The sequence below is a fragment of the Myotis nattereri genome (genome assembly GCF_964212035.1).
Source record: "Myotis nattereri genome assembly, chromosome: 18".
In the NCBI taxonomy this organism is placed as follows: Eukaryota; Metazoa; Chordata; class Mammalia; order Chiroptera; family Vespertilionidae; genus Myotis; species Myotis nattereri.
This window is the reverse complement of record NC_138093.1, coordinates 26,706,614-26,720,586: the sequence shown is the minus strand read 5'-3', so window position 1 is coordinate 26,720,586 and position 13,973 is coordinate 26,706,614. Positions and strand designations below refer to the sequence as shown.

At 36.7% G+C, this 13,973-nt stretch overlaps 1 protein-coding gene across 1 annotated transcript; it reads left to right on the top strand.

Annotated features, from left to right (window-relative positions):
• Window positions 1-7,850: 7,850 nt before the first annotated feature.
• PDC (phosducin) lies at window positions 7,851-13,764 on the top strand (the record flags this gene model as incomplete). Its single annotated transcript, XM_081111879.1, has 3 exons — window positions 7,851-7,911; window positions 10,387-10,538; window positions 13,240-13,764. The coding sequence occupies 3 exons, from the start codon at window positions 7,851-7,853 to the stop codon at window positions 13,762-13,764; spliced, it is 738 nt and encodes a 245-aa protein (XP_080968005.1).
• Between the last annotated feature and the right edge of the window lie 209 nt (window positions 13,765-13,973).

The following is a 13,973-nucleotide window of genomic DNA, read 5'->3' as shown; positions in this document are numbered from 1 at the left end:
GTTTTCAAAATAGTGTATTCAAAAGTTACTTGGGCTCATTGCCCCCCCTCTCCTTCAATGTAGTTGTATTTTTCATTTGAAATATTTAGTTTTCCTTGCTTCTTTTTGTATTCCATTTTAAAGGCCACTCATTCTTACTGGCTATACACTACTTTGAAGGTTTAGTTTGTGTAAAATGTTATCATCATCACAAAAGTCATACTGTACAAAATTACACTTAGAAAGAAGTCACTTCCTCAAACCCAATCCTTTATTTCTATTCATTCCTAGTAGATAGCCAATCTTATTGGTTTCTTGGCTTTTCCTTTCTGTGTTTCTATTTGGCAAAACTAAGCACTCATGTAATTTCTATCTCTCAACCATTCAACACATCCTGTAAACTCTAAGCTTACTATTCTTACTTCACAGAATAGTCATTCTCTGGGATAGCCCTGACCCACCATCTCAGTGCAAAAGTCTAATTTCTGAAGACTGCAATAAGTTTTGGTAAGTTTTCCCAAGCAAAGGGTAGGTAGTCAATAAATTGTTGAATAAAAGTTCATGAAAGAAAAGTGAAATGAGCAACATAGTGGAACAAACAAGGACTAAAAAAGATACAATAAAGCAGAGGTCATCAACAGTGCTAAAGATGGTATCCAAACTTTTCCAGGATTTTCCCCAAAACCAAACAAACAAACAAAAATAAGGATCGGCAGAAATTTTAATATGAGACATTTCGAGGCACCAAAAAAAGAGAAGAAAGTAGTTGTTTGAACTTTAGAGGGAAATGTACCATGCCAAATGTTGTTGAGAAGGATAGTTATTATAGTTAAATCAAGAAAAATTTCTTAATCAAAAAACTATTTTTTTTTCTTTCAGAAATGGCAAGAATAGATCAGTCCATGCTGAAAAGAGAAGTATTTTTTTCTCAAGCATACACTAAGTAAACGAAGATTACATTTACCACAGGACTTGAAGCTCTTTTTTCGGTTTATTTGCCTGTTTTTGCCTTACTATTAATGAATAGGCTCATTAATTCTCTTACGTCAATCCTATTACCTATTCAGAGCTATTTCTGCAAGGGTCATCAATATCAGGGATCTTAAATCTGAGCTTAAACCTGTCCAAGGTCAAGAGGAGTTCTGTCCCCAGGGATTCCTATCCACTGAACATAATCAAGGACTCCAGGCACAGAGAACCAAACTGTAAGTCACAGATAGTCTTCTTGATAATTTCTAAAAATTTACCTTCAGGGAAAGAATAATGATTTTACTGTTTGTGTATCATGGTGTGTTCTTTTAAAACATTGCAAGTAACATTAAGCAATAATTTACTATAAAGACAATTAAATAATGTGTTTCTTTGTACCAGACATCTTCACTAATGTAAATTCAGGACAAACACGCAATTTTCAGTCTGATAATTCATGAAAGTTGAAATAAAACCACACATAGAGAAGTAGCTTTAAAATTTTTAATTCTTCATTCCTCCCTTTGAGTGAAAGGAGAACTGAAGGAAAGAAGTGATGATTTCTTGCACTTTATATTTGAAGGTTTGATTCCCGGGTTGTAAGAGGGAATATTACATTCAACACTAAAACACTCAGATCTCTGAACCAAACACTAAATGAGTTGTATGTTCTCGGGCTTTTTCCTTAATATTACATTTTTTTGTTGTTTTGTTTTGTTTTAACCTTTAAAGTGGGCATAATAATACAGGTATTTGCTTCAGAAGGTTACTTCAAGATTTAATAAAACATGCATATAAGCATAACCAATGGACATAAGACACTGGGAGATAGGGGAAGCCGGGGGAATGTCAAGAAGGGGGGGGAAGGAGACATATATAATACTCTTTGTAATACTTTAAGCAATAAAAAAAAATTAAAAAAAAATAAAGAGTACAAATAGAACAGGGTCAAGAATAAATCCCTGTGGCAAGGGGACTAGATAAAAAAAAAAAGATTTAATGAAACAGAAATGATGTTTTTAAACAAAAAGAGCACAGGAAGTTTGTTGATATTTGTTAAATTAGGTGAAATATTTCTTTCAGTTGGTTTCATTTTGTTGCTATAATGCATGCATGGAGGTGATTATTTTTTAATATATTTTTTATTGATTTCAGAGAGAGGAAGAAAGAGGGAGAGAGAGATAGAAACATCCATGATGAGAGAGAATCATGGATCGGCTGCCTCCTGCCTCCTATATGCCCCACACTGGGAATTGAAGCCACATCCCGGGCTTGTGCCCTTGACCAGAATCGAACCCGGGACCCTTCAGTCCGCAGGCTGACACTCTATCCACTGATCCAAACTGGCTAGGGTGAGGTGATTATTAATACAATAAGTTTTACAGTTTCCATCATGAAAATGAAGTAATATTTTCTCATTGTTTTTATTAACTGCACAAACAGCTTTAACTATAGTATCCATTTTAAAAACATATTTTTTACTACTATACATGCTACTTAGAATCACCTAACATTAAAAGTCAGCAAATTTTTTAGAGATAATCTAACTCATCATGGTGATTCTTTGCCTAAATAGTATGTTTATAAACTGGATTTGGTTTTACATAAGTTGTCAAAATATATATTGAACCATTCACAATAATGTCTATAATGGAATTCAAATCATATGTGCTGGAATAATGTATACATGAGATATAGAGATATTCAAAACAATGCATGTGCTCTGAATTCCCTGCAAGATCCTGACATTTCTGCTTTCTATGTACAACACACACATGCATACACACATATTTTAGATGGGGGAGATAATTAGGCATAATCAATACATATATGTATTGATTCCTAAATAAAATTTGTATTAATCTGACTACAGCTATTATGATTTTAAATATTTGGTTTTACTATTACAAATTTTCAATTATTTACTAATTATCATTTTTATTCAATACCTGTTAGGTTCCTACTACTAAGTACTATACATTTTACATAATACATTTTACATCATTTAATCTTCACACAGCCTTTTGAAGTAGATACTATTATTACTCCAATTTACAGATAAGAAAATCAAAGCGCAGAGAGTTTTAGTGATTTGCTCAGAAACACAGCCAGTAACTAGCAGAGCTAGATTTGAACCCAAGTGTTTATGCGCTTATACAGGGTGGGGCAAAAGTGGGTTTACATCTGTGAGTATGCAAAACAGAGTGTATTCTGGAATTACTTACTATTTTATTTATTATTAATTATTGTATTATTTTCCACCCTACTGTAAACCTACTTTTGCCCCACCCTGTGTGTTCATCATTATGCTTTGCTGTCCCTAGGAAGCATTTGTAACGCATGGCTCCTGCCACAAGAAGCTTAGGTCCTCCTTGGGGGGTAAGTATGGCTTGGGTAAACTCATTAGAGCTGCATTTATGACTTGAGAGCTAATGGAGATCTCCACATGCCTAGTGATGATTCCCATGATCAGACATGGTGCTGCTGTCAGACCTATTCGATGTAAAATTCCCACTCCTAATCATTTTTTAATAAGAAAGCAATGGCTGAACTGTTTTCTATAGGAGTCCAATGTAACATTGGGAGGACAGTCCTGGCAGGGCTTAAAACATCTGACACTAATATGTCAGCGTTGGTGAGAACATTGGCCTGGCTTAGTTGATCGGATTAGCTCACAGTCACCTTGGAAAAGGCAGGAGAGCAGAGCCCCCCCCCCCCCCCCAAGAGATGCATGGTTAGAGACAGAGAAAGGTAGACATGGAGCCCTGCAAAGGTGGGCACAGAGCGTGTGATACCTTACGGAGCACAGATCAAGACAGAATCTAGGTTTCTATCAAAGTGCAGGTGAAGCGGGATTTCTACAGATTTTCCCACCTGGCAGTCTTGCTTGGTTTCAGGTAGGCCTTAAAGATAACTTGCTAAATTCCACTCTAGTTGAGTTAAAAAATTATTTTAATCAAGCCCTTCAGTACTGGAATCCCAGTCAAGTTATTTCTATTCATGGCTAGTCATGTTCAGATACAATAATATCATGTTCAGTACAGCGCTTTCTCTGAAACAGCTGCTTATCTGTTTCCGAAAGGAAACACATGAATTCATGTATAAGGGAGAAGGAAGAGTATTTGTTTTAAATTGCACAACAAAAATCCTTATTTTGAAAACTTCACATTAGAGCTATTTCAATGTTTTTCTTTATTTTTTATGTCTGTGGAAAGAAGCCATGCATGTCTTAGGTAGAGGATAATTCTTTTTTTTATTGCTTAAAGTATTACAAAGGGTATTACATATGTGTCCTTTTTTTCCCCCCGCCCTTGACAGTCCCCTAGCCTCCCCTATCCCCCAGTGTCTTATGTCCATTGGTTATGCTTAACGTTTGGTTGTTTAATCCTTTTACTCTGTACTTTAGGGAAATTAGTATTAGTATACCATCTAAAACTTTTCATTACAATTTTTATATATATTTTATTGATCTCAGAGAGGAAGGGAGAGGGCGAGAGAGATAGAAACATCAATGATAAGAATCATTGATAGGCTGCCTCCTGCATGCCCCACACTGGAGATTGAACCCGCAACCCGGGCATGTGCCCTGACTGAGAATTGAATCAAGACCTCCTGGTTCATAGGTCGACACTCAATCACTGAGCCACGCCGGCAGGGCATAATTACAATTTTTTTAAAAAAAGGAATGAAGATACTTTTATCTAAACCTCAGCCTACTAAATGAAACAGAATACTTCTATTGAGTCTTCTTTCCCCTAGCATCCATGCCTTTTATTTCTCAACAGAAAATAATAGTTATTGAAACTATTACTAGGACATCAGAACAACCCAGACACTAGCCAAGGAAATAACTGGCATTTGTATTACCTGACATGCAGGGGCTTCTTGGCCCATATTTTTGTAGGCTCTTCTGCAGCATCCAAATGTGGGTGCGGGAGCAAGGAAAGAACTAGAAAAGAATCCAAAAATCAACTAGTTAATCCTAGGTGAGCCTCCTTTCCCCAATAATAATTCTTAAAGGATCAAAGGGGACCCTGAGAAATACAGAGTCACCAAAGCTTGACTAGGAGAAATTGAGGAAAAGGCAGTCTGTGTCAGGACCCAGAACACAGACATAGTGGCCAGCATCTACATAATTGAGGTAATTCTTTACAGAAGTCAAAGCCAAGTGCTATAGAATGAGTTGTACTCCTAAGAATTCAGATGTTGATTATCTATCCTCAAATGTAACAATCTGAAAATATTAAATGGAAAATCCAGAAATAAACACTCACATAACTGTTATTACAGTATACTGTTATAATTATTCTATTATCAGCTATTTTTGTTGATCTCTCACTATGCCTAATTTATACTTTATCATAGTTATGCATGTATAGGGAAAAGCATTATATATGCTTGGCGCTGTCAGCAGGTGCAAGCAGCGGCTGCTAGCCCTAATCGCCCCTGAGGGCTTCTCCCCCTCTCCCTGCTCCTGAGGGGCAATCGGGGTAGCAGTTGCCGCTCGTACCTGCTGCTGGTGCTGGCCCTAATCACTCCATGCTGTCAGTGGGTGCGAGCAGGGCGGGCGCTGTTAGCACATGGGAGTGGCGGCGGCAGGAGTGGGTCTACCAGCAGACAGGGGACCAGGGGCTGCAGCAGGAGGTGCCGAGCAGGGGCATGGAGGATGGGCCGAGACCTGTCCCTGTACCCACCATAGCCTCATGGACCACAGTTCTTTTCAAGGTGCATGAATTCGTGAACTGGGCCCCTAGTATATTAATATAATCAGGGAATCATGTTTTCCCCAAGTAACTGAATTATCTTTTCAGTGAAGGGATTTCTTTGAAATTGTCAAGAGTCTTTTTGTAAAATGAAATTACTTTTTTTTTTTTTCTCCACTAGATTGCCAACTAGGATAGCAGGAAGCAAGCTAGGCTTATGTCTCTTTAACATTTGAAATAAATTTATTTTTATATTTTAAAAAATCTTATGTATATTCATTGCAAATAGTAACTACCTCAGATTAACTATCTAATAGTGAAATAAAAGACACTGGCTTGAGTCTCTACTTTTCTGGGGACTAAACAACTATTGAAATTGTCAAATAAGCTTCCATTACTTTGCTCTGAAGTGTTCTTTTGAGGCAAAACAATAATATTCATTTTTCTTAGATGCAAAAATTATTTTTAAATAATTGTAGTCATTAAGTAGCTTCTTTTGTCCAACAAGATTTACTTATTTCCATTTTCCCTGATTTCCATTTTCCTTTATTCTTTTTCATTACTAAATCCATTCAAAGTTAATTTAGTATTCTTTATTACACTTAAAGTTACATATATATTGAAGAATGAATGGGTATTCCCTTGACAGCCTTCTTTTAAAAGCCTTTTCTGTTCAAGTAAATAAAATTAAATTGGCAAAGACCTTTGACCTCAGTGTAATCAACTCACTCTTGGGGTTTTGCATCTCCAGATGCAAAGGGACTGTAGTGAGGGAAACAAAATTATGAGACCAGTCCAAACATTGGGAGCAGAACTGAAAGCAAAAAAAATAATCAAAACAAAGAGTTCTGTTTACCATTCTGTTCCTTGGGAAAGCACCAAATAGACCAAGTCCAAGGCTGAAGTATAAACCAATAAAAATACTTTTGGAGGGGGATCATAGATTAAAACTGACTTTGAAAGAGGCAAAGGGAAAAGGTAGAAGAAATAAGGGTGAAAAAATAGTGTACTAGTATTTTCTGTTAATATATATCTTCCAGGACTTGAAAACTTCAAGAAAATCACAACTATATGAACCCCTTAGGGAATGTGTTAGTATGTATAATACAGTTTTCCAGAAAATGGAAAGATAAATAAGCAAATAGGTTGGATTTGAGTGTGAACTAAGAATAAATAGATTCTACATGAGCGCAACAAGAGATTTCCTGTGAATAAACTCCATGTGCTTTTGTTAGATTTTGTGATGTATCTTACAGTTTTTCAAAATCTATAGGTATAATTACTGGTTTTCACTTGCTTACTGGGTAACATCCCAGAACTTGCTCTGGAACAGAGAGATGTTATGATGAGAGGTTTTGAATAGCACTGTACCTTAGATCATCATTCTTTAATGCCAATTTAGAAGTTGAATTTGTCAAACTATATTGAGAAAAAATGGCAAGTAACTTAAATTCCATCCTTCAGCTTCCTCAGTTGTAAAGTGGCATTAATAACTAGCCCAGCCACATACGTCTGTGTGAAAATTAAGTGATTTTTGACACTTAAAATGATTGAAACAATGCCTGGTACATAGTAAATGTTCATAGTAATAATTATTATGAATTAAAACGTTTTTATTATATAAAATATTGAGATATAATTTTACAAATTCAGTAATAAACAATAATAAAGAAAGAAAATCAATAATAAATAATGTTCACTGAGCAGGCCGATGTGGCTCGTGGTTGAGTGTCCACCTATGGGGGACCAGCAGGTCACAGTTCTATTCCCAGTCAGGGCACATGCCCGGGGTTGCGAGCTCGATCCCTGGTAGGGGTTGTGCAGGAGGCAGCCAATCAATGATTCTCTCTCATCATGGATGTTTCTATTTCTCTCTCCCTCTCCCTTCCTCTCTGAAATCAATAAAAATAATGTTAAAAATATAATGTTCACTGAGTGCATAGATCAAAACTGAAGGCTTTTAAAGTAAAAGACATACTACGAATTATATAAAATCCTTAGGTCCAAATATCTGTAATACAGATATTAATGTCCTTTTACAAGGAGATAGAAACATTTTAAAGACTTTATCACTTGAGATAATCCTTAGCCTCCATGGAACCTAACAGTAGAGGAATATTTATGTATTTATCTATTTATTTCTGATCTATCATTACTTCTTTGCTCATCCTATAGATTATATCAAATCTAATCTTTAAAATGGAAGAAGCCAAAAACCCAAGTTTGGAAGAAGACTTTGAAGGACAGGCGACACATACAGGTAAGCAAAGCAATAGGAAGAAAACTAATTATTAAATTAAAATTAAACCTGAAGATCTCCAATGTTCTTATTGCCACTATTCAGTATGGAATTTGTTATACCTTTGAGTGGTCTGATGGAATCATCTAAAAATAATTGCGTGGGTACATTAATGTGAGATCAAGTACTTCAAAAAATGTTTTACTTAGAAGTTAAGGAATGAGAATTTTAATTTGAAACACTAGTTATTGAGGATTTCTTGCTGCCAGCTCTCATATGTACACTAAAATTGAGCCACTATCCTCTCTCCTGATAGCCCCCACTATGGACTTTCGGACTTTCTTTGCAATTGTAAACAATAATAGACCAAAAGATAAATAAATTAAGTTTTTAAATTTGTTACTCTGTAAAAAGTAAAGATAACGATAAAACATTCTTAAATCAATATTTCTCCAGAAAAACCTGACAAGATTGTCAGAAAAAAATGTGGAAGCAACAATGTACATCAAAAAGAAACTGCTTAAGTAAATTAATACCTATACAATGAAATACCATTACTCCAGTTTTTTTAAAAAAGGAAGCATCTCTGTATGTATGTATGTGAAAAATATCTCTGAGATATATTATGAGGTAAAAAAAAAAAAAAAAAAAAAGCAAGGAAGGGAAAGTATGTATAATATACTACCATTTTTTTAAACAAGTTGAAAAATTATTTTTTTATATACATACTAGAGGCCCAGTGCATGAAATTTGTGCACTCGGGGGTTCTCTCAGCCCGGCCTGCACCCTCTTACAGTCCCCGCGCCCTTGGGGGATGTCCTACTGACAGCTTAGGCCCGCTCCCTTAGTGCTGCTGCAGAGCCTGGCTTCTGGCTGAGCGGCCCTGCCCATGTGGGAGCGCACTGACCACCAAGGGGAAGCTCCTGCATTGAGCGTCTGCCCCCAGGTGGTCAGTGTGCACTGTAGCAACCGGTTGTTCCGCTATTCAGTCAACTTGTATATTAGCCTTTTATTATATAGGATAAATACATGCTATAAATGTTCATATTTTGTATTTGTAGAACATACCTGGGAGACAAAGATGACACAAGTAAACAAAAAACATTAATTGCCTAAATATAATGAATGCAAAGGTGGGCAAAAGTAGGTTTACATTTGTTCATACGGAAAATAATCTATATATATAAAACCCTAAGCTACTGGCCGACTAATCAACCGGTGGACCGTTTGACCGGTTGCTATGACATGCACTGACCACCGAGGACAGATACTCAACCCAGGAGCTGCCACCTGGTGGTCAGTGCACTCCCACAGCAGGAGCGCCACTCAGCTGACCAACAGGTGCCAGACGCTGGGCTCAAGGCTGGTGAGAGCAGCTTCAGAGATGCGAGCCTCTCCCACCTCCGAAGCAACACCAAGCAGCAGCAGCAGACACAGCAGGGCCAGGATGAGCGGGAGCAGCATGGTGACTAACCCCAGGCTCGGGCTCCTCTCCAGCTGCCTGCCGCTTCACACACTACTACATCCCTCGGGGGATGTAGGACTGCCAGTTTCAGCCGATCCCTGCAGGCCAGGCTGAGAGACCCCACTTGTGCACAAATTCGTGCACTGGGCCTCGCGTTAATAAATAATAATACAAGAATACACTGTTTCATGTCCTCACAACTATATATCTATTTTTGCCCCCACACTATAAATAAATTTATATTAAAATTATATAAATAACAATTCTTAGAAAATATGTGGCAAAAGAAAATATGTTCTCATATATAACACAATATTAAAGATATGGATATGGCTAACCTTTCGTGAAGAATATGTAAAACTGCATATTTTCAAGAATTTAGACCTTCTTCCAAACACTGTTATTATTTATCAGGGCAACTGAGTATCAGAATTGCAGTTGGATCACCATTGATATAAATATGCAAATCCCATCCTTTCTATATTTGTAAAAGATTTTTAGAATCTTAGGAGGTATTAGATGATCATATAATGATTTTTATTGAGGTTAGGCCTCCCTCTCACTGGTTTTCTTTTACGTGCTATTGTTATTTTGGGTCTTGATATATTTTAATTTGTTTCTCCAATAATCCTAGTTTCCTTTGTTATGGCGTGGTGCCAATTTTAGTTTATTGCTGAAGCATCTCTGTTATGTAATAAAAATGCTGTTTTTCTAAAATTCTAATTTCCTCTCTACACTCTAAATTTTTAATATCTTTACCCCCAAATTTTGACAATAGTTCAAAGCCCACGATTTGCATTTTCATCAATGCAGATGTTTCAGAAAGATTCTTAGCCAAAACCTATTTAACAGGATTAATGTGGAGAAAACATTTTTATGAGGATGGTAGTCTGAAATTTCTAGCCCAAACAAGATGTTCATTTCTGATTCAGAACATGACAAGTCTATTCCCATGGTGACACACAAATGTCAATGTATAAAGTTCTTTTGAAAATAAAAAGGGAAACAATTGATTTTTAATTGTATTTCAGGACCCAAAGGAGTAATACATGATTGGAGAAAGTTTAAATTAGAGAGCGAAGATAACGACTCAGTCCCACCGAGCAAGAAGGAGATTCTCAGACAAATGTCTTCTCCTCAGAGTAGGGATGACAGAGACTCGAAGGAAAGATTCAGCAGAAAGGTAAGCTAAGGAAAAATCAATAAATAATTTACAATGTGTAAACATGAGTCATGGTTTTTTACAGCACCGTTTTTTTTTTTTCAGCTTACTTATGTACTTGTTATATAAGGTGTATGTCTATGTGCATGAAAAGATACATTAGAAGATGATCTCTATGATGTTAATGGAGATTATCCCAGAGTATCAGAGTAGTGACATTACGTTCTGCCTTTAGGTTATCATTTATTTTTGAATCTTTACCATTAGCATGTATTAATTTATATAACAACAATATTTTCAATTTATTTTTATTGTTTTTTTAGAGAGGAAAGGGGAGGGAGAGTGAGACAGAAACATCAATGATGAGAGAGAATCATTGATGGGTTGCCTCCTGCATGCCCCAAATGGGGATCGAGCCTACAACCCAGGCATGTACCCGACCAGGAATCAAACCGTGAGCTCCTGGTTCACAGGTTGACGCTCAACTACTGAGCCACACCTGCCAGGCAACAACAATATTAATTTTAAAAACAATAAAGTGATTTTCACTGTGGGAAAAATCACTTTAGTGGATTCTCTTCAAACTAGTATATTTGAGTTGTTGTATATTGATTCTCAACAGACAGTGCTTCAGAAATATATTTGCTTCCAGGCTTCTGGCCACTGTGAAAGTCTAAGATGTTGGTTTTGGTTCCTTCACTGAGTCATTATGTAATGTGGGAGAGACAATTAAATTTTCCCATCTTAGGAACTGTAACATCTTCTCCACTTGCTTTACAGGGATGTGAAGAGAAAGTAAGTATAAAAGTGTTTTTGAAATATGTAAAATGCTACACAAACATGAGATATTATTGTTAAAGCTGTACTAAGGTTAAGCTTTAGCAATGTGTCTAATCATTAAATATCTATATGCTTGAATATGTGAATGGAACAAGTTCTCATAAAAATGCTCAAATGTTTAAGTCAGTATTTGTGTGGTTTAGTTTGTTTAAATTAACATAATTATAGTAGCAACTTAAAAATTATACATTTAACAATTTTTAGGTTTAAAACAAATTAGCCCTGCCAGCATGGCTCAGTGGTTGAGTGTCAACCATTTAACCTGAACTTCAGTATCTTCTGTAAAATTATGTATTAACAGCTACCTCATAGGTTTGTTGTGAGGATTAAGTAAAATAATCTATGTAAATTGCCTTAGATATAGATTTTTCTTAAATCCCACTTTCTTGCCTTCTCAATTGTCTACTTGAAATACTGTCAGCAGTTGCTGTTTGAGAGGCTACTGGTGAGAAGGCTGATTGATCCCCTTGGGAACTGTCCACCTTCCATGGTTCTTGGATGCTCCACAGCTCTTTAGACCCTTTATTGCTCCTTTGTACCCTTTCTTCTTCTACTTCTGCCTTCTTTTCTTTTTTTTTAAGGGTGGTTGTAGGGAATGTGTTTTTAACACTCTGTTGAATAAGTTGATAATAGTGTAGCTCTTAAGAAAGGTTCTGCAAATAATTTTATATTCCATCTGTAGTGATAAGTAGCTGCATTGGAAGATGAAAGGCCATTTCTTGCTTTAGCCTAAACCAGTGGATAAGAATTGCCTAGAGGGCTTGTTTCAATAGGGCTCACCCAGTCTCACCCTTACAGGTTCTGATTTGATAGATCTGGGGTGGTGCCCAAAAATTTGCATTTCCCAGCACTTCTCAGGGGATGCTGATGCTGGTATAGCAGGAACCTCCTGGCTAATCTGATGAACTCTAAATAGTAGTAAAGCTGTCTTGGATCTTAGTCTACATATCCAAAAAAAATCAGTAAGTGATAAGATATAACCTTTTTAATAACTTTCGTGGAGGAGACACTAATGTCCAAAGGCATTTGTTGAGGACACATTTAAGTGTGTGTGTGTGTGTGTGTGTGTGTGTGTGTGTGGTGCACGCTTTACGAAAGTCACTCCAGAGTAGACCTTGCTGGTTTGTTTGTGAGTTTCTGTTCTCACCTGAAGTGATGGGCAGTTAAATGGCACATTTCTGACTGAGACTGTGATCATCTCATGGCTCAGCTATACTCTGCAATATTTATGTATGCATTTACGTCATGAAATAATTACTGAGCCCCTACTTTATGTCAGACATTATAGCAGATATTGAATAGTGAGTGAGACAAATAAAATTCCTGCCTTCACAGAATGTATCAGTTAGAAAAACAATTATTAATATTAAACACTTCAACAAATAAATATTTAATTCATTATCACATAGTGTTTATTGCTCTGAAGGAAAACTAAACCCATATATGGAATAGAAAGCTTGGGGCAGGGATTCTTTTAGGTATAATCAAAGAAGGTGACATCTGAACAAAAGCTTGAATAAGGTAAAGGAGAAGGTCACATTGGGGCTGTAGGGGGATAGCAAATGCAAACTCTCTGAGTGAGGATGGGTTTGGTGTGTCTAAAGAATTGAATTTCGCCCTGACTGGTTTGGCTCAGTGGATAGAGCAGCAGCCTGCGGACTAAAGGGTCCCGGGTTAGATTCCAGTCAAGGGCATGTACCTTGGTTGCGGGCACATCCCCAGTAGGGGGTGTGCAGGAAGCAGCTGATCGATGTTTCTCTCTAATTGATGTTTCTAACTCTCTATCCCTCTCCCTTCCTCTCTGTAAAAAATCAATAAAATTTTTTTTTTAAGTTGAATTTCTGGCTGAATGGTTTCTATAATTCTTTTTATGTATTCCCAGATGAGCATTCAAGAATATGAACTAATCCACCAAGACAAAGAAGATGAAACTTGCCTTCGTAAATACCGTAGACAGTGTATGCAGGATATGCACCAGAAGCTGAGTTTTGGGCCTAGATACGGGTTTGTGTACGAGCTGGAAACTGGGGAGCAATTCCTGGAGACCATTGAAAAGGAGAAGAAAATCACCACCATCGTTGTTCACATTTATGAAGAGGGCATTAAAGGCTGTGATGCTCTAAACAGTAGCCTAACATGCCTTGCAGCCGAATACCCTATGGTCAAGTTTTGTAAAATAAAAGCTTCTCATACAGGGGCCGAGGACCGCTTTTCCTCTGATGTACTCCCCACACTGCTCGTCTACAAGGGTGGGGAACTCATAAGCAATTTTATTAGTGTTGCTGAACAGTTTGCTGAAGAATTTTTTGCTGGGGATGTGGAGTCTTTCCTAAACGAATATGGGTTACTACCTGAAAGAGAGATACATGCCCTAGAGCAGAAAAACATGGAAGAAGATATTGAATAAGATTCCCTATGTCAATATTTCATATTTCTCTTTTACATATTGAACATTGATTTGGTAGTTTCCATATTCTTTTAGAGAATACCAAGTATGGACATAGCTAGTCTAATGTGGAAATAAAATCAGGTTGACACTAAGGTTGTATGAATAGCATTTCTTAGTATTAGTTACTAAACTTGATATAATGCTTTATTACAAAATATTGTAGTCTT